The sequence below is a fragment of the Calonectris borealis genome, chromosome Z (assembly GCF_964195595.1).
Source record: "Calonectris borealis chromosome Z, bCalBor7.hap1.2, whole genome shotgun sequence".
Taxonomy (NCBI): domain Eukaryota; kingdom Metazoa; phylum Chordata; class Aves; order Procellariiformes; family Procellariidae; genus Calonectris; species Calonectris borealis.
Window position 1 is genome coordinate 24,305,460 of NC_134352.1, and position 25,676 is coordinate 24,331,135.

Consider the following 25,676-nt stretch of genomic DNA (forward strand, 5'->3'; position numbering starts at 1 on the left):
AAACTATTATAACAAGTACCTTCTGAGTAACAATGCACTAAAAAAAATATGTTTGTACATTTAACAAAAGAGAAAGAAAGGGGACTACTACCCTTCTTTACTTTAACACATCTTACATGAATCAGAAAATGTTACCGATGTTCAGACAAATTTTGAAAAACAAAGTGCTAGAACACTCTCAATATAGCAAAGGGGAATACCAGATATAACACCAGAAAGATAATGTTTCCTTAAAACATCTTGCTTGGCTCCTGGGGGTTGCGCACACTGTATCAGTTGGGCCAACAGCACCTATTTGACTGTGCCCACTCCCCCATAGCTTCGATCCCGCTTCTTTTCAAGACCCTACAAGAGTGTGTAAGAACCACTGCCCTTAAAGGGGACTCTGCGGCTATTTAAAACCACTCTAAGCTCAGCAGGAAGGATCAGGGGGAAGGAAGGTAGATGCTGGAACACACCCAGAACACCTCAAAGATTTTTGATCATAGCAGATAACTGTCCCTTCTCCTTTGAAAGATTCTTAGGAACTTGCATAGAATCTTTCAAAAATGGAGGAAAAGAAGAGGATTTTAATAAGAAAAGGGAAATATATTGTTATTCTACTGAGCTGATGTCTGACTGGTATCCTAAACAAACTGGTAAATGTATGCAAAGACACATGTAAATGTTTCACTAACCAGATAATCCCAGAGTTGTTTAGGCTGCCTTTGTTCTAACTGAGGTAACCTCAAACTATTTTCCAAAGGAGTGTTTTGGTTTGAAGTAGCAGTGCCATTCGGAAATTAAACTAATGGCCAACCCCACTTAACCAGGCACTGTGCTAGTTTGCAGAGGAGTCTCAGTGTGCATGGACTAGTTTTCTTGGAGGTATGCACCAAACATGCTCTACCCCATTATGGTCTGAATGGATGACTAATCCTTCGGACAGTTTTTTAAGTCTGTTCTGACACAAAAGTAGACCTGCTTTGAGCAGGGACTGGACTAGAAGACTTCCAGAGATACCTTTTAGTGAGTTATTTCATGGTTCTATGGAAAATACCAAAATTGCACACAGCGTCAACGCAAGCACCATGGCGCTAACTGATCTGATGTACTCCTGTTGTTTCAAATTATTTGCTAATGTAAACATAGGTTTCCATGTCCAATAATTCTTACTTACCAGCTTCACATTCTGATTTAATACAACACAAATTACTCTCGGTACTAAGGAAGTTTTCTGTGGCAGTATAGATTTCTCTGCAGGTTTCTTGCGAAGGTAGATTAACCTGTGCAATGCTCATCGTTGTCAAAGCTCCACTGCTGCAGAACTCAAGTTAGCTTCTTTCAAGTTAGCTCAGGTATTTGCACACCACACTGACAAATGCAGTTAATATGCTGCCTGCGTTATACAGGATGAGGAACTAGAAAATCATAATGACATGTACAACCTGAAAAAAACCACTGTCAATCATTAAGTGGTGGAAATTAGCTTTAAGCTTGGTATTATCATCCTCTCACAGTGGTTAACAATATCCATTATAAACCAGAATTAATTCCAATTTATCTGCATATTCATTAGCAGCTCAGAATATAACCTCTCATCTTTAGCTATGTGATGATTTTAAAATATACTCAGTGCTGTCATCACGATTCTACTGCCTCAGTATGAAGATGTACTACTTATCTTGTCCTTCTCAAAAGTGATAGGGAAAAAAGCAAAGAGAGAAAATACAAAAAATTGAAAGAAAATTCAAGAGTTATTCAAAAGACTAATACAGAAGAAGGCGAACTGAGATGATCTGTGCAAGTAAAAAAATACCCTTACAACAAAATGGTCTCAACTTTCCCAGAATCATAATGAAGTGAGAAGGTTTATATGTCTGGCATCTAAATATTGCCACTTAAACCTTATTTCCTAAAAAAAATTAAATTTATAAGATCTTTTCTCTTTCCACACATTCATCGGAAATAATTGTCAACCTTTGTCCAGATTCAGTTAACTTTGTTATGAAGCAGAAGTCTTGCTAATTAGCAATTTTTTAAAAGCTTCCTCAATAAAAGAAGAAAAAATTAAAAAAAAAAAAAAGAAAGAAAAAAGAAAAGACTTCCATAACAGTATCCCAGTCATGTGAAGTGTGAGTGAGAAAGCAGACACTGCGGAAATTTGTGTGAGGAATAGTGAAAGACAAAGTCTTTACAATGAGAATATGCAAGCAAGCTGACAAAACTCCCTTGGAAGCTATGTTTCCTTAGTTCTACTGCTCATGGAATAATTTTTTTAGTGAGTTCACTGCTGTTGCAACAGAAATAAATACTTATATCTCAATTAGCCAGAAAAATCCAGACAGTGAATCCTACCACATCTGTTCCATGTCTTCTTTCCAGCAGAAGTCGGAAGATATTAGCTGTAATCTTGTTATCTTGGACACCTTGTCCAAGGCCACGGTTGTCATCCTGCATAAGTCGACGATCCATGATAACTTCCAACTGACCTGAAAGAGCAATACAAGGATTATACTGGTAAGAAGAATATGTAAAGCTTCTATTAAACATAAGAAAAATACCCTGAAATATAACTTATAAAGAATCACAATTTTTCTCTTGCGTATGGAATAGTAATAGCAGATCAATATTGTTAGGACTGATTATGAAAACAGTTAATACCTTTGGGCTTTGGCTGTTTATAACCTTCCAAAAAATTTTCACAAGCCTTTCAGAAGAAGATCCTGCAAATTTTCAATGTAAGAGTCTAAACAGAAGTTTAGCATTAAAAAGTTATTACTGTTAACTATTATTTGTAACAAGGATACTTGGCACATCACGCATCAAAGGGGAGAACCACCCCAAGTAGCTGCAGCTATATGGAGAGACCTTCTGTAGAGGAACTGTCTTCATCTTACACTCTATAAAAGAGTGCACCTCCCAAATACATTTTTTCCTTTTTTTTTGTTTTTGTTTTACAGTTGGAGGCAGAAGGAAAAACAGATAGGCAATATGACTATATAAATACTGACAATCACTCCTTCCTGTAAGGGTATTTTCACTTGTAGTAGGAAAGAACTTTGCACAGCGAGTATAAAGTTCTGAGTTTATACTGAACTGCAGCATTGCCATTCAGAATAGCTCTTTAAGCATGATGTTAAATCATAAATAGCCTTATGGAAGATGAAGTTCATATCTTTTCAAGTTTATATCTCCAGTGGGAAACTAGTTCAGGGCATGTAATTAAGGCTGTTACGGTTTTTGCGCACTGAATCTTCAAACAAGTATACTTGTTTCCTAAATAAAAATGGAAGACTGAAGTACTTGTTTCCTAAATAAGAAATGCACAATTTAAGCTACTAGAAAAGGCTGCTTAGTAAGGTGGTCTCTTTTTTACTTCTTCAGTGTTCTACAAATACTTACCCAATTTTCCTAAATACTTGTTCTTCCCTTCCCTCAAGTAAAAACCGATTTTGTGTACCCAGGACAGAAGTCAGCTGGCAATGAGTAAGAAAAACTACCATTTTGAACTAAGGTATAAGGCTAGGATTGCACCTCAAATTGACGGTCTTTGTGGATCCCTGTACAAGCATGGGCTTGTACAGACAGACAGGTATGACAACTCTCTGAAAAAAGCTAGAACCACAACAAGGACAAACTTATGATAAACTTTTGCTAAAGTTTTCAAACAAAATTTAGAAGATCTAGATCCAGAACTACCTAACTGCATTTCCAACATTCTTTAAGAAGGTCGGATAATGAAAGCTGACAAAATAAAGTTTTATTATTCTTAAGGCGATTGTGAACAGCAAATACAAACAAAATGATCAGTGCTGCTAAAGTCAGAGATAAAAACCATTTCAAAAGTGGGTCAAAGATTAAGAAAGATTGTTTTAGGGAAACTTCTGGCTTAAAAATGGTGTAAGTGTATTGCATGAGGTTTCAAGACATAAGTGATCCCCACTACCCCATTAACTATCCATCAGATTGCAGGGAAGTCCATCTCTAAATGACATCCCATTTGGGATGGTGCATCCCATCTATCCGGAGGTCTTCCCTGGGGCATGAAGGATAATTCACTAAGTAGTAAATTAGAGCAGAACTGAATGGAACTTACAAGGTGGAGGATGTTCAGCGTCTAACATTAAAAAATGATTATGCATCCAATCCCACAAATGGGAAGAGAGATGGAAAGTAGGAACAAAGTTGTGGCATATGTACTTTACAGTTTTTGATCAAGTCACTTAGAAACTGATGTTGAAGACTGATGGCAGTACAGTGAGAAATCCTGCTCCATACTGCTGAGATCATCTGACAGCATCAGTTAACTAACTGCTCTATTACTAAGGAATCTGTCTCTAATCCAAGAATGAGAAGTGAGAAATAATCAGCTGTTCATATAAATCTTGGTGGGTTATACCTTCAGACACACAATCTCAGACACAGAGATATACAGCTACTGAAGGCGTTTGCCTGAACTGCAATGTTTTTGAATTTTCTTCCAGAATCCCTTTGAGATCCTGAAGGGCCTTCAAAAGAAGTGTCATGAAGCATACGACTTTCAGCAGCCACAGAACCTTCAGCTTCATTTGTGTTCTCTTTTAAGGAGTCCAACATGCCCTCAGGATAAAGGTAGTAAACACAGTCATTTCATGAAATATTACCTAATGATAACAAGTCAGATAAATACGTTCTTCTTTTTTTTAGCAGGCGCAGAGTAAATATTTGATGTTGCTAACTATCTCTTAACCTTAAGTGACATAATAGGTTTGCCAGAGAGGGACATAGCTAAGAAATTAATGCCATGACCAGATATGGGATACATCTTTTGCTCTTTTATTTAACTGGAGTAGAGGAAAAGCCTCTAATGTCGCCTGGGACTGGGTTGAAACCAATGCTCACAGAAAGCCAGTTTCTCCCTGGTACTAACCCCAATATGTCAAACGGCGCTAGCCTTAACTTCCCTAACTTGAAGACAGAGAGTGGGGGTCTCTGTGGACTTAGATGTTGCAATATTCCGTGATGCAAAGACTACGATTGTTAAAGAACAAATACAGACACTATTACAAGGTAATGGAGCCTCTGCACACTGCCACAGTCTCCAATACCTATGTAACGAGTGCCTACAAACATTTGGTGGTGTCAAGTTCATTCACAAGATCAGGACAAAGGGAATTTGGTTTCTAGCAATGGAAGGCATGAAAACATGTGGTTTGGGTCTTGTATCAGGTCGTCTTGGAACAGAAGGCTGATATATATGGCTTTATTAAAGCATCAGTCTACAGACCAGTGTTAACTCTTTGCCTTAAAAGGAATTAGGTTTGCTAATACTGCCATCAATCTAGTACGGTATCTACCTTTTGTCAGAATAGACATTAATATGACTTTTTTCTGAAAAGAAACTGGGAAGTAGGTTTTGGCAGAGTTTCTGATGCGCTTTTTTTTTCTTCTAAGTATTCATTCATTCATTTTGTTTTTCAAAATCGTATAAATTTGAATTCACAATATATTATAGCAAGGAATTATACAGCTTAAATTATGGATTATATACCTTATTTTGCCCACTACTTGTTAGCTTTATTTGGAAGTCTCCTCATTGTGGTAGCAGTATAGACTGAACAACTGACCATCCTTTCCATCCTTCCAGGCCATTCATCATAGCCTTCTCTGCTGTGAGGGGCAAGACTGCATCCCTTTTGGAATTCTTAATACGAATTGATTTTTCTTGTCAAGATATTCATTAGCTCTTTCAAAGTACTCCATTAAATTTGTGAGGTATGATTTGCTTCAGAAGAAGTACGTTGATTCTTACCCAATGTAATTTTTGTCCTTTATTTCACTAACTCTAGTTTTCAGAAAAGCTGCTACTGCTTTCCTTGACAGGAATGTTAGGATATACTGCGTATACCTTAAGGCTAGTGCTTCCTACCCTAAAGGAAATAAACAAACCAAAAAAACATGATCAGCATCACATTATCCATCTTAAGCCTGCTACTACCAGAGAAGTACAAAAGAGAACAAACCACTTATTTTTGCTGTTTCATTCTTGAATTCCATCAGAGTTCTTGGGTGAAAAATACCTGGTTCTGACAATTTATTGCTCATTTTGTCTTTTTCGTAATCTCTTTCCTCTGTCTCTAGTTTGAGACAGATCTTCCATTGAAGATGACAGGATCTCATCTGGGAACAACCTCCACCTCCTCCCTTATGGACATATTCTAAAACTTGTCAGAATTGCAGAAACATTCCTTTCTTCAAACGCTAGTAGGTATGGTAATCTCTGAATGAACTATTTCAGACGATCATGAAGGATAGGCCTTTATAATATCCATCATCTTATACTTACCATTTTTCAAGCTTGCAACACCTAGGGACTGAGCTGAATGAAGTGTCAAACGAACACCAATATCTTGGATATAAGCCATTGTAGTCATAGGATAGATATTTGCTTGAAGAGGCAATTTGCTCATCGTCAGTCTGGGCTGGATCTGCAGTATGAACACGAACTTCAATAAAATACATTCTTTTTATGCATTTAAATTTCAAAGACTTTTTCAGACATTTTCCCCATGTGCTTTAGAAGCACTGATTGACAACCGGCACCAAAGCATTCACTCGACTGTATTATTTAGCTTTTTGGAGGTTTGTGGCTAAAATTACTGCTTTGGAAATGGTAACTTCAATGTACTTTTAGATCAAAGAATATTTAAAAAAACCTGAAAGATTCATCAAGGGAACCTACGAAAAAAGGAATAATCACAGTTATAGAATGAGAGAAAATTTTTTCTCCTCTAGAGAGCAAGCAGTGAATAGATTCAAGGTAGCAGAAAAAGAATTGTTGGTTTATAATGGGAACTTATTAAAGTGCTAGTGGAATTCTTGAATGGTACATGACAAATGAGTAGTAGTATTAAAATTATTTTCATGTTTAAATATTCACTTCACTTCTCCAGCAAAATGCAGTACTACACACTAACTGGAAAAACAGTAGTCTCTTACTCAGCAGGTATGGTTTTCAATGTATTTGCAAAACTATTTTTAGCAACTAAGGAAGTTAAGGAAAAGAAAATTTTCTTTCTTTTATGTGTGCTGCAGACTGCAATTTAAGAAAATAGTCACACTATATTTCATCAGTTGCATTACCAATAGAACAAGTTATTACACTCCAAAAATACATCAGTTATTTCCACCACAGCAGCAAGCAGTTGTTCTCTAGGTCTGAGTTGCTGGACCTTACGTACATCTAGCATTGTGCTACCCAAAGGGCTCTAATTAAATAGACAAAGCAGAGGGGAAAGAAGGCATGCATATATACAAGCGACTACATGGTGGCTTGTCATAACTTGCTGTATTACAATTCTTAAATTAAAAAGGATATAAAAGAATATTTAACAAACTCCTTGAAAGAAAATACTTGCTACTTGACCTGGTCTAAATTAAATTTTAAAACGGATACATTTTTAAAGCTTTTCCCTTTTTAAATGATTAGTGGAGTTTAACATGAGAGTTTGATTAATATGACTCAAACTCTTTAAAATCAGAAGTATTAAGACAGTCAAAAACTGAGACCCTAGGCTTTTGTAATTAATAGACAATAATTACCTGATATCCATTAAGATCAGTATAGAATCTATTTTGACTGTTTATGTCAGATGAAATTCTCATTGCAAGCTCACGATTATATTCTCCTCTAATATCCACAATATTGGAAACTTCAAGAGACTGGCCTTCCAAACCTACATGAAAAAGATACATTTAAAATCTCGAAATTTTTAAAAGAGATTGTCACATATATAAGAATGACTATGCTTCCAGAACACAGCGATCTTGTTTTCCCCTGCTAGTTTTCCTTTTCTGTTATATCTAACCAGATATTTGAAGCCAGTTCAATTATGTACCATATGATATAGCAGTACTTCTAATTCAGTACTCATTGAACAGACAGTTTGAAACATCACTGAAGTAGGACAGAAGCAACTCATGATAAGAACCAATGTGGGTTCCAGTAAATCAGTAGGAAACAGCACGCAACTGTTAAGTGCTGTCTTTAGCAGCAGCTAATACACTGGAGGAAGACCTAGCCATTCACTTCTCCCCTTGACTCTTATGCAGCTGCTGCCATTCACAGACAAGAATAAAGTTACCAGCTTCTCGACAGCAACTGTTTCACTAAGCAGGAAATAGCTGTTTTAACCAAAACAAGGAGAATCTTCCTTAAGGATAGTGAATTAAGAAACCGCACACTGATATGACCACAACCAGGACACAAGTCTTTGTTGATAGGGAAAAGATGCCTGTTTATTAAAGGAAGGATTAAGTATCTGAAAATGCAGACAGATGTTCAGTAAGATTTTTTTCTACAGTGCCTCGCACTGAAAATTAAATACCTTTCATAATAACGTGACCTTTTCAAACAGTTCGAGACACAGTTTGGACTGGAATCATACCATCACTCAGCATGACCACTTCCACCCTTTCTGTAGTCTAACAATTGTGAAAAGAATTCCACTAAGCAGAACAGAGATAAGAAGTTTCTCTCTGTAGTGAGATGAAATTACATTGTTTGTCTGACGGATTATAAACAGAAGACGGTAAAAAGTGAGGGACTGATTAACCAACTTAGTCCTTTAAAATTATACTATTATACTACAGTGCTAAATGTAAAAATTCAGTTCAGTTAATAACTTCTGTTTTCCCAGACCTAGTCTGGAAAAAGTGGATCTATATGCTCCACTTTTGATGCTTTTAGTCATAGATTTTCCAACTATTTTAAAGTAGGACTATTAAAGCACAAGTACATTGAACAAGGATACAATATTTCAGTTTACAATTTTAAAAGGACCAGACCATGAATTACTCTCAGCTCTTTTCTACTGCGTAATTTGAGTTAATACAAAAATACAATCACAAAGACAATGAAACATAAGAAGCTTCTGATAAAAAGATTAAGAAAATCATGCTGATATCAAAACCAGACGCCAATGAAAGCAGAAAAAGTTAAAAATCACTCATTGGTCAATTGCTGAACAGAGTTGTCAAGCCACACTATTTTCTCCTCAAAATCAACAGAATTCTACAGCCAAAAGTGAAAAAAGCAGTGTTTTACCAAAATTGCTGAAAAAGCTGTAGGACTTGTAAGTACTGTCCAATAGCTGGATTAGCTACATGGTCAGGCTTTCCACACCCTGGCAAGCACGTAGGTTACAACAGTGTCCTGGTTTTAAAACAAAATGTATGTATACACATACACGTATTTATTTCTCCCCGCATGCTTTGTTACTGTATGTACCTACTAAGACTTCAAGATACCTTCTTTTAATTGAAGTAACGCTATATAAATAACTTCCCTTACAAAGTCCAGGAAAAAGACCTCAGCAAAACAATGATGCAAAGTCATCAATTTTTAAACTTTGAAAAAGGCCATTTCATATGAAGAAATTAAAATAAAAACACACCATAAAAGTAAACAGATAAAATATATAAAATGATGCATCACTTTTCCTTGTAAAAGCTGGGAACATGGTACAGGACTTCACCATGATGACTGGATACGTAATGGTGTAAGTATTGAAACAGTGTGATGAATTAAAAATTGTCAAAAAAAAGAGAAAAAACTAGATAGTGCACTCAAAATGAAAGATAATCTTATGTGTTAGGAATTGGCAAGTGGGTGATTTTTACTGACAATTCTTTTTCTGTGAACTGTGAAATGGAAGCATAATACTTCTGGTAGGCACTTACTAACGAATTAAAGAAAAGGGAGTATTACAACGAAATCCATTTTAAAAAAACAAACAACTTTACCCTTACCAAAAGAGAGACTTTTCAGGCTTTTTTCAGGTTTTTTCCCTCCCCTTCACTACCATAAACATCTTCCTCATTTAAGTTCCCTCCTTGCTAAGAAGTTTAATTTACTGAAACCCACACAGCAAAGTAATTTTCTTTTCACATTTTTGGCAACCTAGTACATCTTGACCTCAAGGTACCTTTTTTTTTTTCAAGTAACCCCATTTTACATAGTGGTCACACAAAACCAAAAAAATATAATCTTGAATATAAACATGTTTCCTCAGGATCTTCAGCAACAAATTACTATACAACATCTTGGTTTGTATTCATAAGGAATGTGATCTAGAGTTTGATCTAGAATTACTGTATCAGACGAGCTGGCAACTGAACTCTGATCAGTATATGGCATATGGGTAAACTCCAGCAACTTCAAACTTCAAAGTATACACTTACATCATAAAAAATGAGGCATATGAATCAATTCTAGTTCTAAAGAGAAATATATTACAACTAAAAAACATAAAAATCAAACAGATCAGTTCTCTGCGACTGTAAAGTAGGTATTGCTGGCAACAGTATTTTTGAAACCTAAAAGGAATACAGAAAAGAGCAAAGTATTTATAGCTTCATTATTTGTTTGTGAAGGTGTTTAGAAAAATAATTAAATATGACAAGATTTTAAAAACCATGAAGACAATTTTGATACCTGCAGTAAAAGTAATGCTAACATAAAACATGTTTAAGTTCCTTCAAGCCACTGCTTTTGTATTTCAGAAAAATTTCAGAGGAGTAAATACAAATAGATGAACAACTGAAAATGTATGTTTCCTAATTCAATTACAAAAAGATACACTTAAGCATTTTAAGTCAAGTTTTTCTACAGGAAAATAAGTTTACACAATTGCACTATGATTTTCTCCCTCTTTTACATTTTTCACTGGCCAATTTAATCATCAAGTTTGGAAGGGTACAGAGTTTCCAAAATTACTGTTTTCCTAGAATTTTCTTGGAAATCAGTAGTCGAACAGTAGAGAAACAAAGAATGAAAGCACTATTGAAGGAAAAGCAAGCAAAACTGATACGACGTTACGTCCCAAGAGTCAATAAGCCGGTGTTCAGTGCTGGTGCTTCTCAATAGACACAGCCAATTCTGTCACAAGCTCTTCCAAGCAGATAAAGGACATAAAGAGGAAGCTTACAGGTAACTAAAGCATGCCTACAGTTGTGGAAACCAGACTTCACTATTAATGCCACTAACAAATAACTTTATACTCCTTGCAACTTCAGAGAAGATATTGTTGTACCTCCATAAGTAAGTTTGAAGCTATGAAAGAAACTACATTTTTACATCACCTCCAAGATATTTCTAAATTTTTTTTTCTCATTTTCATAATTTACAGCTACCTACAGCATTCACATGACCCAGTAAAGTTCGGGACCCCCTTGCAGGTCATTTATACTATAAAATTTCCTAATACTGCGAGATAAACTCAACAGATTTGTTGGAGGTAAGCATGCCAGCTTAATGACTAGCATGATGCTCAGAAAGGGATCGTGGTGCACTGGACTCAGGAAAGACTTCAGTCTGATGAATTCTGCACTAGTTCAGAAGTGCATTTAAACATTAAAAAGACAGGTAAGATCCAAGATTGTAGTGATGAAAAATAACTGCTGAGAGAGACAGAATTTCACAACTCCTACCCTGCACTTTATACAGCCGCATGGTATGTGTCACATGGTGGAAAAAACATACAACTTCTGAGAAAATCCTTCCATGAGCAACTCTTACAGTAGGTGGATCTGTAAAAATATAAGGCTACAAAAAGAAAATAGAAAGTTAGAATAATTATTTTGAAAGTTTTGCATAGAAGTAGTGTCAATAAATCAAAGTATTTAATAAATATTAAATAGTATTTTAATTTTTTTAAACTGTTCTACACGTAAATCTAGTCTACAAACTGGGAATTAAAAGGTTACTCCTAATCTGAAATTCAGCAACTTCTCTTCAGAGCCTCCCTTCTCCTTTAGCTAAAATTAGGATAACCCTCATTACATATCTCACAGGTATTTTATGAGGATTAATGGGTACAAGGCCTACAGGCAAACACAGTAATGTATTAATATTGCAAACATCTGGATTGAGCTTTTTTGCCAGCAAAATTATATTTGCTAACCAGTAATCAAATACTGTAGTTTCATAATCTGTGGCAGATGGTTTAACTGTCTGGTTTGCTCACAGTTTACTATATCACTGCACGAGGAAAACTGCCTCTACACTGTCTTGTGGATCAGTTTGCATGTCCTTTTGAAAGTGAAAGAGCAAGCTTTTTCTTCATCAAAAGCAGCTACAGTTGCCAGGGGAGCCCCCTGGAATGCAGGGTAGAGCTGGGAACCATTAAGAAACCTGAAAAGGGATTTTAGCTTCTTACTAATGTCTGTCAAAGACTAGCAGAAATTTCTCATATCCATAGTCAAACTAAAGAGATGAAGAAAATTATTCTTCCACGTAGTCACAGTATTTTGAGTCTCAGCTATGCAAACAATGACTTTTTTTAAAAACAGTTGATCCCAAACTGAACTGTATACACTATATAGAAATATATGGATGGCTATGAAGGTAAAAATGAGTTAAATATTAAGCATGTAAAGAGCCAAAAATAAAAATACAACACATGCAACTACTACTACAGGGCTACAGCAATAAATAAATACTTCACTCAAAGAAAACAACAAAATACTGGAAAAACATGTTATTCAGAGATATCTAAGCAGAAAGCTCTTAGAGGGTGACTGTCCTTCTCCTGTATGTCCCAATGTCATAAGAAGGACAGGGCATGCTCTTTCTTCTCAAGCAAGGAAACCAAAGATCAAATGCATCTTGAGGAAGAGAGGAAATCAAGATTACATACATACAGACAAAACATGTCAGAGAAGAACAAGTACAGGTATGTATCATCCAATCATCTTCTTTGAGCATATAACTATATGTATATTCACAGAGAAGATTTCAGGAAGTATTGTATAAAAGAAGAAACTGAAAGAGACTTTCAAAAACTAAAAGCCTGCCTTTCCATTCAAGTATTTATTATTAAAGCTTCAGACAGAACACTGATTAATAAAAGCTTTGCCAGAGCTCCAAGAGGCAACTCTGCAGCTATCAACTACAGGAATACTTCGTACAGGAATTTAGTAGAGGAATCATAGTTGCTTACACTTTGGTAAGATTGGTTGTTTTAGGGAGAGAAGGATTTTTCTACTGATCATCTTACAGCAATGTTTTATCCAGTTAGTCAGTAAGAAAACCCAAATGAGGAAACAGTCTTTTGGACTTCCTAACAGTTGACATGAAAAAATGATAGGATACTTCCAAGGGGTCTCATCTTGTCAATAAGACAAACAAGTGTTATCTATTATGCAAAATCCATTTGCTAGCTGAGAAATACAGGAGTATGGTATTAGGAGGGCACAGAAGCTAGGTGAATTAATATGCTGGGATAAAGGAAATCTGAAGACCAGATCTTAGGTTAGAATTTGAGCTGGCTTTTGGGTTCTCTTATTTCCATGAAAAACTGCCAAGATCAGTAAATGTAGACTGAATCTTCCCCGTTCTTCTGGCAGAGGATATTGCCATCTTACCTATCACACATAAGTAGAGAAGACAAACTCATTTAACCTATGACTACACGCTCCTAGAAGCATATGTTTAGATTAAAATCCCACAGAGGAACTGGATTACTGACAGGAAGGTGGAATAATCAAACCCTTCAAAAATCCCCTCAGAGTAGGGCAACATGAAGATCCTCAGGTGAGCAATGAAGGACTGAAACAGCAGCTAAAGGAACTCTCACAAAATGATCTGAGAAACCTGAGGTCTTCAGGCCAAGCAAATATCATCGCCAATTATTACCTAGGAGAATGCTACTTACACAACAGCAGCCTGCCAAGTACATTCTGTTAGCAAAGTAACACCTATCTTACGGGCTTATTTCTGTTGTTTGTAAGAACGTTTCTCACTAGGGCTCTCACTGGAGCTACCCAGGACCAAACCAGCAAAATGGAGAGATGCTGGATGAGTGACAAAGACTATGCCCTTACTAAAAAAAATTAAAAATTACCTGAAGTATTTTTTTTTAAAAGTAAAAAAAAAATACTTGGAGGAACTCTGTTCCATCAAGCTTGTTAGTATAAAACATGATGGTGACATTGACAACCACCACCAAAATACGTTGTTCCCAAACAAGTAGAAAGCTGAAATGAGATGCATTTAACAGCTCTCAGATTCTGGGATATTGCCACAAACACTAAGTCTCCAAGCTGTGCATGTAGCCAGATCAGCTCCCCAGCTGAAGATAAAGGCAACCATATTTACCATTCTGAACTATATGGAAAGATGATGTGATAGGGACAAAAAGGAATTAAGTGTCATTTTGCAGATATTGTCTAAAAGTAATGAATTTTTTTAAATCATAATTTGTCATTCCACTAGCACATGCATTGAGAGAAATGTATCAAAACCAGTTTGCAAGCCTCTCATTCAGACACAGTGCAGGGAAAAGGTACAAATGAGAGTTACAAAGGCACATGCTATCATGTGGTTTTGGGGGTTAGACAAGTTCTTTCTGATACAAAGAGTGGAGATATGATGTTCTCAAGGATACCTGTTGCTTCCCGATTGTCGGGCAAACAGAAAAAATGAAGAAAAAATAGGGTACTGAGAGAACAGGGAAGCCTCCTAATTCATATTTAGTGCCTAGAAAAGCACTGATCCTAGAAAGTGATTTCTTGATAGTCATCTGGAGACATACGGAGTTCAGAACCTATAAAGAGATAATTGATGAGGTTTGCCACACTGAAAACATTTCAATGAATCAGGCTTTTAAGCAGGAAAACAACTTTATGCATTGAATGTGCAATTATTCTAGTATCATTGTAAAGATCCTTGGTGAGATACAGAGGCCTGTGAAATGTTCCTGGTCCTGGCTCTGAAATATAAAGATACTTTTGATGTGGAAGTCTGACTAAGATGCAGAAATAGGCCTTTTACTACTCAGACACAAACCCCTTTCCTTTTCTTTCTAAGTGGAAGGAACAAACAATGACAGAGCTATTTGCAAAACTAACTGGACAAAGCCCTGGTCTGAATTCAATATTTACTCTGCTTTGAATGGAGGCTTGGATAGCGTGAAGGATTATATGATTACTCAGGCCGTAAATTAGGAATAAAAATATCTGGGTCTCAAATCCAGTGGTACTCTCAGGACTCCACCTCCTAAACAGTCAAAATGAATAGTCACTGTAAAATCTGTTCCCCTCAGCTCCACTAGAATGAGTTCCATTGCACAAGCTTCAGCAGCCTGCTGTGGTAGGTTTTGTTGAGCCTGGAAAGCAGTATTTTCAGAAACAGGATAACCAAAGTATGGGTTAAAGGGTCCAGAAACCATTTTTCAGTACCCATATTCAAGAGAAATATGACAATCTCACCTTGAAGGAAAGAAAAAAAAAAAAACAAGGCAAGCTAGAAATTTTAAGGGAGAATACTTGCAGCAAAATAGATATCCCATAGCTCCCTATGATATCTTAAAATACTTGGCATTAAATCGGGTGCCAAAGTGCCAAGGGATGGAGATAACTGAAGAGATGCCTTCACTTAAAGCTTTACTGGCTTGCATAGAAGCTGGCATGGCATATTGCAGCCTGGAGGCATGAAACATGGGCAATAAGCCTTGTAGTCAAGTGAAGCACTACTAACCATCTTAGTGTGGCCTAGAAATTTCTGACAGTGCAGCACACTTTGGTGTGGAAGTTAAACAAACTATGCCCAGAGGAAAGTTTTCCAACACACACTGAATTGCTCTTGATATGCCTGAGATTTTAAAAAAGAACTGAAGACAAAGCCTTCAAAGGAAGTTGTTTCTCAATAGCAGATTACCCTTCATTTGTCAGGGTTTGAGATTAGACCGGGGTTGGGGGGGGGAGCAGGGGGGAATAAAAATCAACTACTACAAGCTCTTGAGAACTGTGTTTTAAGAATTACATGGCAGAAGAGAGACAGTTGTCATTTTAATACTTTGGTCTCCAAAAACAACCCCACCAATATGTGGGGCAGATTTTTAGATGATAGATATGATGCTTGAGGAAAATACATAGCACCAAGGAAAGAACAGACACTTCAAAGGCAGCTGACTCTTGAGTATTGTGAGCACCCTCCAGTTAATGGTACCTGTGTACTTTCTCTTCCTGTTATCAGGGATGCAAAAACAGGGGAAGCATTAAAAGTAAGGATACTATGCTTGAATGATACTATGCTGTCTTTTTGAGAGGGAAGATCTGAAGATGGCTACAGCAGGATACTCTAAATGGATAGTCTCTCTCCTTTTGAGCAGTGGAACATCCCAAACTCACTTAAAAAATGCAGAAAGATACCATTATCTTTCCCTTAGGTTTGAAGGCCAAGCATTTAGATAACTCAGATATGTGTTCTTCTCTGAGAAGTAGAGGCAACAGGTAATCCTGACAGATCAAAAAAGGTCCTGTCATGCAAAAAGTTTCTCGAAGCTAGTAGCAGCAGCTGCAGCTATACAAGTCAGAGATGATCATCAGGAAAGAAGTCCAATCATGGAGACAAAGTGTGAAGAGGAAAAAAGGGAGAAAAGCTCTAGCACTAGAGATCCTGCAGGATTAAAAAGAAAAAAACAACTCTTTTCTTATATATTCTGTTAGTACATAAGTACCTACACAACTAGTACATACATGTGTGCATAAACACAGCTGCCTGAGGGAAAATCACAATTTCCCAGTCTGGGTCTATAAAAAAGTCCACTTTGATTCTGAAAAATTGATTTGTAAAACAAGAAAATGAACCACTCACATTGATCCCACAAACACTTAGCATCTGACTCTCTGGAAAAAAACTGCTTTGTTCTATTCCCTATTGATACCGAACATGGCTAGTAAGTAGGTCATCACATATTGACTTGTCTTGAATACATAAAAGAAAATACAGACATTTAACTGTTTCAAAGGTTATTGAATACTGATTTTTTTCCCCCAGATCTAAGAGATTTATGGAGTTGGCCATCCTTCACAGAATCAAAAAAGATACAATCATGTTTTCCCTTCATAGGCAGGATGCTTTTGTTTGTACTTGTTGTGAGGTCCAAGGAATTCCCTTCCTTCTAAACCTTGATAACATTGTCAATCAGTTAAGCAGCACTGACATTTTAAAAACTTGACGTATTGCCTGTCTTTTCCCCTGGTACCTTGCTTTTGTTCTATTTTGCAGAAAATACAAAGGCATGGTAGGAGCACTGCCTTATCTCTATAGCTGCAGCATGGAGCCTCTGCTCTGTGTCATTGTCCCAGACTTTGCACTGGTGTCCTGACCTGAGGCTGCCACTGAACTACTCCCACACTTCAGAGACAGCAGGGGCAGAATCATCTGTGGTCAAGACCCTATTGCCACAACCCCAGAGACTGTTCTTACTGGGGGCTGTCTAGCTACGCCATGGCAATGTTTGCCATGGTGTCGTAGAGCCTTAAGTCCAGCTATTCTTTCCAGAGCAGTGACAAAGATTTATTGGTGTTCAGTGTACCTTCTATTTAACACTGTGTAAATCACTGTCATTCACCCAGGTCTCTGCTGATGTCCAACCTAGTACTGGTACTAGAGGCATTCATAGCGAGAATGCACTCTTTGCAGTACTGCAGGCTGGTTTTAGGTCAGCCATAAAGATGATTAATCCAAGGAACCTCTTGAAAGATTCAGATCAGTGTACATGCTAGTACACAGACCACCATCTGCAGAAAACATGACATCCACTCATAACAGCCTACTGATGACCAGATCTGCACTGTATGTGTCAAGTGTTCTAACCTGACACGGCTTTAGGCCATGGCCTGTAAGCCTAGCATGTTACAGCACCAAGTTTCCAAAATTAAAGTGGCAGAAGAACCCAAGATCAAAAAGGCTATGTAAGTACTATAGTAAGACAGATGATTAAACTAAAAGGAAGCAAAAGACTTACCCGGTGACAAAACAACCAGTTAACAAAGGCAAAGAAAATATATAACTGTACTCATACCAGAGGAAAATGACACAACATCAAATGCAATTATTCTTTGCAAATTTTGCACTAATACATAGGGTGAGATGGATAGGAAAAAAAAACACCTAGCCAAAAAAAAAAAAAAAAAAAAAATCAAGAAAACTGCCTGTAATCTATTCTATTGCCACTCCACACAAGGACTTAGAAAATGTTAAATCAATCCACCTCACACTGAGAATTCTGAACAGATGGCATTTCTTTTAAGACAGAAATCATTAGTTCAAACTGTTTTAGAAACTACTATAGAATTACATTGTTATTCCCAGTGGGACAACCTAATTAACGTTATTAAAATGCAAGCTAAATGAGCTTTATGGTATATTAATGAAGCAGAAGTATAATGATTTCATTTTTATTGTATAAAATGTTACAAAAGCTGAACATACCACCCTTTTTAGTGTTAACTGAAAATGTACTTTAATTTCATTTTTCGTAAAAGTTCAATATGTACCTTATTTTCTAACTGTGCTTGCAGGCATGTGACAGACTTTTTCTGTTCAAGCCATAGCATTTTGCTATCTAGATTTGTCCAGATTATTTTTATAAAGCAAATAATTCAAAAGCGTACTTAAAATTATATAACTGTTAGATTTAGTGATTATTGTTTTTATAAGCAAAAGACAAAGTACCATCCAAAATAAAATTAGTTAAAATGTGACCATGCAGCTGATAAAAGGTAAAAATTAAAAATCTTAAGTGATATCACTCAGGTATTCACAGATCAAAAACACTGACATTTAAAAATCAAGAAGAAGTGAACCCTATTGAATATAACCGATGCAAACAATTATGGGACTAAATATACTAAATGGTTTAAAACTGCCAACTCAAAGACCTCAAAAGACCTTCTAGGAGAGACTGCTAAAAGGAAACAAAACTGTTCTGTCCACTTCCAGACTGATTTACACATATAACAACAACAGAATAGAATGATTATCCTTACTTATTTCCTGAAGTGGTAAACATAGAACTCCCAGTTTGCCTTATGCATGCAACTTAAGTTTCCCCAGGGGAAACTGGGCAGAAGAAATATGATGCAAACTAGCTAGATTCTTAAGTGTTCATTATCTCATCATATGCTTTCTGAAATATCACCTTTCCAGTTCCAAAAGTGGTACAGTAGATTGTGTATAGTAATTAAGTCAGTGTAAGAACACTGTCATTTCTGAATTTCCAATTTGAAAACTAATAGAAATATGCTGTTGCCCTCTAATAATTACGCAGCTAAAAATACTGATAACCCTAGACAACTAAATCAGAACAGTTGCTTGCTACTCTCTCTTTATATTCATCAATTGGGACTCAGTATCTTAATTACTATATTAAACTACATGTACTAGTATCAGCTAAGAAAGTACTACACTCTGAACTGGAAGCTCCTCATTCACAGTAAAGAAATATTAAGAATCAGAAAAGTGAAGAAATGCAGAAATGAATCAGTATGTCCTATACATTTTCACCATAGGAAGTGAAAGTGAACTTATTTTATTGACAGTGAATGGCCACTTCTCACTGGATTTCTTGCAAGGGTAGCATCTTATTTAAGTTTTTTGGTGAATGATAAATATTCTGTATATTTTTTACACTTTGAAATTAATGCTGTGTTTTTACTCAAATCTAGGTTTATGAAGTATGAAGTTCTGCCAATCATTTCCATAACTGATGTCATTATTTCTAGCCACATAGCGGTATTTCAGTGTTGGGGGAAACTAGATCTTCCAATCTGTATTTGCAGAATGCTTCAAATTACTTTAAGATTAGAATCTCTCTCCAAATGGAAGATTTACCTTGGCGTCTCCATCTGGTAAGAAGAGATAAGCTCCACTTTTATCGCGGTTACTTGTAGTTCCATACCAAGCAAACTCCACCTTCATTTGATGATTTTTACCATCTTCTTTGGTATTTATTTTCTAAGGACAGAGAATCATGTTTGAAATAGTTGACACATTTAGGTTTCCAGAAATAAGAACAGAAGTTCTTAAAAAAGTACAACATAATGTTTAAAAATTTAATGCAACACACCTCCAGTAATCCAGACATTCCAGAAAACCACAGTTTCATGTAAGAATTTTCTAAAATTATATTGTCCACAGAATTCTGCATCTCCTTTATCTTGAAGAGTCTGTCTGGTTTCTCCTGCCTACTATTCCTCATGTATATATTATAGTCTGCTAAAACTGCTTCTGAACTCTGAACCTCCAAGAGCTGGTAAACTCCAAGCCCCAGAGGTGGTAGATGCGCCACGAAAGAGATCTGTTGGGAGCAAAGAAGCAGCCATTATTAAAAACATCAAAGTATCAACTTGTTATACTACATTTATGCTCAAAGTAACTCCTTTTACTTCAATAATTTTAGGGTGGCTGAATTTTTCCCATATTCCATAAATGATTACGAAATTACAAATGACATTCCAAAATTGGTTGCTGAAGCATGCTAAGAAAAATTAGCAAACAAAAATCGCTAATTTGCTTAGCATCAAGATCTCTTATATTAATGCAATAATGATTTTGAATCTCGTTAAACAAGAATGTTAGCTGTGATGTGTAGTTCTGAGCATATTTGTTGTGCAGTAAAGATACATGTGTAGCGTATCAAGTGTGCACAGACCCTACTTAATCACTTAAGCTGCATTTAAAAACCCACAAATTTAAATAGGAAAATAGACAGCAACTGTCTCATTTTTAGTCTCTGTTTATTTAGGAGCTATATAGCAATCTGCACAGAACAGTAATATACAAGGTAGATCTCCAAAGCAATTTCCTTAGAGTCTAAGGTACAGATATGTAATTTTCTTCTTCTTCTTCTTCAGGCAATTAACAGTGTTAATTATTGTACTGGTTTTGGCTGGGATAGAGTTAAATTTCTTCATAGAGGCTCATATGGTGCTATGTTTTGATATCAACAATGTTGATAACACAGGGATGCTTATGCAGCACCAGGGCCTTTTCTGCTTCTCATGCTGCTCTGCCAGTGAGCAGGCTGGGGGTGCTCAAGAAGTTGGGAGGGGACACGGCTGGGACAGCTGACCTCAACTGACCAAAGGGCTATTCCATATCATACTACATCATGCTCAGCATATAAAGCTGGGAGAAGAAGAAGGAAGGGGCGGACGTTCGGAGTGATGGCGTTTGTCTTCCCAAGTAACCATTATACATGAAGGAGCCCTGCTTTCCTGGATATGGCTGAACACCTGCCTGCCGATGGGAAGTAGTGAATGTTTTGCTTTGCTCACACGTACAACTTTTGCTTCACCTATTAAACTGTCTTTATCTCAGTCCTTGAGTTTTCTCAATGTTACCCTTCCAATTTTCTCCCCCATCCAACTGGGGGCAGTGATTGAGTGGCTGTGTGGGGCTGAGCTGCCTACTGGGGTTAACCCACAACAATTATGAATAATTTGCAGGACTACTTGGGAGACACATTGAATTATCTTCGCAGGAATGCTATCCTGAAACAAGTTCAACTTGGCTCCCAAGTCAAAAGGAATCAGACTAAGAATGTAAGCCTGAAAGTAAAAAAATTAGATCTTATAGAGTACTATTATATCACTAAGAATGTAACAAAATACAGTTTCTGAAGCGTGATCATTGAGGACAATCTTCTATAATGATGTATGGTCAAAAATTCTCAGAAACTTTGTTTAAAACCGAAAGCAAGAGGTGGACTCAAAGTCATCTGTCTAGCTTCGTACAAGAGTAACACATTACTATTGTCGTGGTTTAACCTCAGCCAGTAACTAAGCCCCACACAGCCGCTCACTCACTCGCACCGGGTGGGATGGGGGAGAGAATCGGAAGGGTAAAACTGAGAAAACTCGAGGGTTGAGATAAAGACAGTTTAACAGGTAAAGCAAAAGCCGCGCATGCAAGCAAAGCAAAACAAGGAATTCATTCACTACTCCCCATTGGCAGGCAGGTGTTCAGCCGTCTCCAGGAAAGCAGGGCTCCATCACATGTAACGGTGACTTGGGAAGACAAACACCATCACTCCGAACGTCCCCCCTCCTTCTTCTTCCCTCCAGCTTTATATACTGAGCGTGACATCATATGGTATGGAATACTCTGTTGGCCAGCTGGGCCAGCTCTCCCAGCTATGCTTCCTCCCAGCCTCTGAAGAATCCTTGACTAGCAGAGTACTTAGCAACAACTAAAAACATCAGTGTGTTATCAACATTCTTCTCATACTAAATCCAAAACACAGCACTATACCAGCTACTGGAAAGAAAATGAAGTCTATCCCAGCTGAAATCAGGACAACTATCCAGCCTCCATGTCTGGAAGACAAAAAAAAAAAAAAAAAAAAATCAGAATCTAACTGCTTAGAAAACCTTCCAGCTGGAGTGCTTGACCACATACTGACTGTGTGACTGTGTATGGACTATCACTTGAAGGAAAAAGCAGTTTTAGAAAGTTGGGGGAAAAGACATCCAGTATTTTCTGTTCATGCAGCTGAAACTGACCCTGTAAATGTAATACATCACATCACAAAAGTTTAAAAAATTATCAGTTTAAGAAACATTAATGCTAAATATATGTATGTTTGTTTTTTTTCCTTAAAAGGACTGAATTAATGGCATTATCTGCAGAAGACAGAATTGCCAATATTTGAAGTATGCTTTCCATTTTCTTCAACTGTGAAGCTACAATATCTGTCAAAAAATACTTAATGCTTTTTACTTCAAGTAGCATACCTGATACGCTTCATGTGATACTGTAGTTGCTCCATCCCAAACAGCACTAATCTGGACAGTAACAGGTTTTCCGAAAGGAGATAATAATTTAACTCTGGGTGAATTCACATTGACTGAAACCACTGAAAATCGCTCTTGTTCCATAGGATTATATATCAAAAGGTACCTGCAAAAACATATTTGCCAAATTATCTTTTGGCAAACAACCTTCCTCCTTCAGGTTCAATATTATTGCACGTAAATTTTACATACAAAGCATTGAAACAATGTTAGAACAACAGGTACATACCACGACAAATAAATATGCAAAACATAACAGGGAAACAATGGATATTTAACATCAATTCTTGGCAGATCTTCTTTTCTTAATGCTATTATTTTTCCAAGCAATTTTGAAAATACCTTACAATAAAAATACATCAATTTCCCATCGTAACTACTAAAGAATTGCTATTAACAGTTGCAAGCAACTGTTCAAGGGTATTTTAAAGATATTTTTCAGGCTGAACTATTAAATTCTTATCCACAGTTGCCTTCCCTTTAACATAATTTCGAAACAATGAAGTAATGAACAAAACCTGCCATACATACATATATCTGAATATATTCTTTAAAGCAACTAGTTTCTCTCTGCTATAAAGGAAAGATCAAAATAATTTAAATTATAATTTACCAAAATTCCTTATGGCAACTGTCTGCATATACACTGAACACTTTTCAATAGGTACATACAGAGTAACTAATTTTTAATGTAATCTTATGCCTGTTTTTCCATTTGAGCACAGACCAAAAGAATCTGCTCTGAAACCGAATACAGCAACTTTATCAGCCTATATAATTTTTTTTTAATTACATGTTTGTATATTGTATGGTACAGAAAAATAAAATGATACTGGAACATTTGTGCCTCATGCATCTGTAGGACTATCATTGTACTTACTGTCTTTTCATTGCCAAGCTCAAAGAATGCACTATTTACAACTGTTCCCTGAAGTTTCCCTCTCTTCATTTCATACTTTAAAAAATTGCCTTTAACAATGAAAAATGTTCTTGCCAAAATTTCTAAATAACTTCTTAGATACACAGCAGAACCAATATTCTATCTTCAATCTCCTTGACCCTTCCCTCTGTAAAACACAGCTTACTTCTTCATGGAATCTTAGCCTTCATTAGTTTCCATAGTATCTACTTCGTACTTATCAAATCCCTTTCAGCATTTCTTCTAAGTAGATTCTTCTCATTCTCTGCTCCGTTTTCTATGCAGACTCCTCAGGGTTTTGTCAGTGGTTCTCTTTCTTTTCCTTTCACATCTTAAGCTTCAAATTCAATTACCACCTTCACAAATCACTTCATCTAGAATTGTCTCCTTCCTCCCAAACTAGAAATCTCATTCTGTCACTCAGGTCTTTAACTTAAACATCACCTGTAGCTTGAACCTCTTTCCATAATGTCACATTCTTACTGTAAGTCTTCCAGGTTCCTTACCCATACATTTAGATGCTCTGTGCTCCATTATTCGCTAGTCTGGCACTACAGTACAACAAAGGTCCTGCTAACAAGTTACTTGCATAACTGAACTCTTTAATCTTTTCTCTTCTCTTTTCCAACATTAGCTTTAAACAGACTGAGAGTAGCCTCCTCTACACACATGCCAGAGGAAAAGTGAGGTCTCCTTGGCACCATAAAGTCTGGCAGGCAGTGGACAAAACTGCTGAGATTATACTTTGGAAATAATGAAATGGAAACATTTCAGGGCTGAGAGGTAGCAGCAAACTGCTTAGAGTTAATAAGGAAGTACAAATTTAACTCCTCCTTATTCTGAGAGAGAGGACTTCTGCACAATTTCAGTGTAAAGTCAGAGAGACTTAAGTTAATCCACCACTAAACTATGAATGCAATACAGACACACAAGGAAAATTCTTCCTTCTCCATACTGCTGAAAAATCTCGCCTACTCTCTTTCCATTCTGCCCTTCGATTTTTTTTGCAACACTACTCTAATTTTAACAAATGCAGTTTTGCTCTACAGATAACTCAGAATCCTTATGAACACTAACCAGGCTACCATTTTCCCCTTATCTTTTCATTGGCTCTCTCTTTTTTTCCTGCATGAAACTTAGGCTGTTCATCTTTAATTTCATAGCCCTTCACTGCTACCCTATTACATCATAATCAGTAGGAAGGGTCAACTCCAATTTGTCATTAATTGAATAAACTAAAATCAGAGGCTATATTAGCTTTTTCTACCAAGAACCTTTAGATTACCTGCGATAAATAGAATGAGCTTCCCATAAAAATTATTTTCCTTTCAACACCTTAGATGAAGATTCTTGTGCTGAAGTACTATTAAATCACAACTTCTGTGCATAACAACTATTTTCCCTGCATATTTTTGCATCTAACTGTGGTCAGTTGCCTTCTAGCACAATCAAAAGCGCTTTGGGATGCTCTTTTTTTGCCCTGTTTCGTGTTGAAGAATCCTAGATTACTAGACAACACAATAGTTAGCCACACTCTTGTTCAGCTTTCGGAGTCTTTAAGAACTTGTGCAAGACTTTGTGACAGCCTCCCCTAGACTTGGATAGGTCATTTTACACTTTTGCTTAACTGAAGATGTCTTCTTTTGGATAAAATTTTAATTTAAATGTTAACATAATTTTTTTATAACAGTTGTGGAATCAAAACCAAACTAAACCAACACTGCTCTCAGTCTAGACCCCTTAAAAAATAGGAAGACAAAAAAAATAAAATTAGTGAAATACTTTTTTTAAGAACTCCTCATATACTGTGAAAGAAGAGTGTAAGAACTGTGTCAGAAACAATACAGGTCTAAGAAATGATCCAACCGCAAAACTCAGAAAAATCACCATTCTCATCTGCCAACAGAACATTACAAAAATCTTTTATTTATTCTTTCTATACAGTTGAATTTCTCAATTCTTATGCCTCCAAGTAAAATGCTAGATTATGCATACAATTCATTTCTAATAATGTCAAGCTCATTAAATTTAAATTATCTGCCAAACAAAGAACATATTCATGTAAAAATATTTCCAGAAACTGTGTTCACCTTCCTATTGACATAAACATGTTTCACAACTTCAGTTAGTTGCATGGCAAATTTACCCATGA

The 25,676-nt window shown here is 36.5% G+C and overlaps 1 protein-coding gene across 1 annotated transcript in view; it reads right to left on the reverse strand.

Annotated features, from left to right (window-relative positions):
* MAN2A1 (mannosidase alpha class 2A member 1) overlaps positions 1–25,676 on the reverse strand; it is a 132,459-nt gene that overhangs the window by 30,487 nt on the left and 76,296 nt on the right. Inside the window, exons 13-19 of the mRNA XM_075138210.1 lie at positions 22,546–22,711; positions 19,878–20,108; positions 19,643–19,765; positions 11,452–11,566; positions 7,564–7,697; positions 6,308–6,449; positions 2,338–2,471 (exon numbers count right to left, since the gene is read on the reverse strand). Of these exons, the coding sequence (XP_074994311.1) occupies positions 2,338–2,471; positions 6,308–6,449; positions 7,564–7,697; positions 11,452–11,566; positions 19,643–19,765; positions 19,878–20,108; positions 22,546–22,711 (1,045 nt within the window). The remainder of the gene's footprint in view (positions 1–2,337; positions 2,472–6,307; positions 6,450–7,563; positions 7,698–11,451; positions 11,567–19,642; positions 19,766–19,877; positions 20,109–22,545; positions 22,712–25,676) is intronic.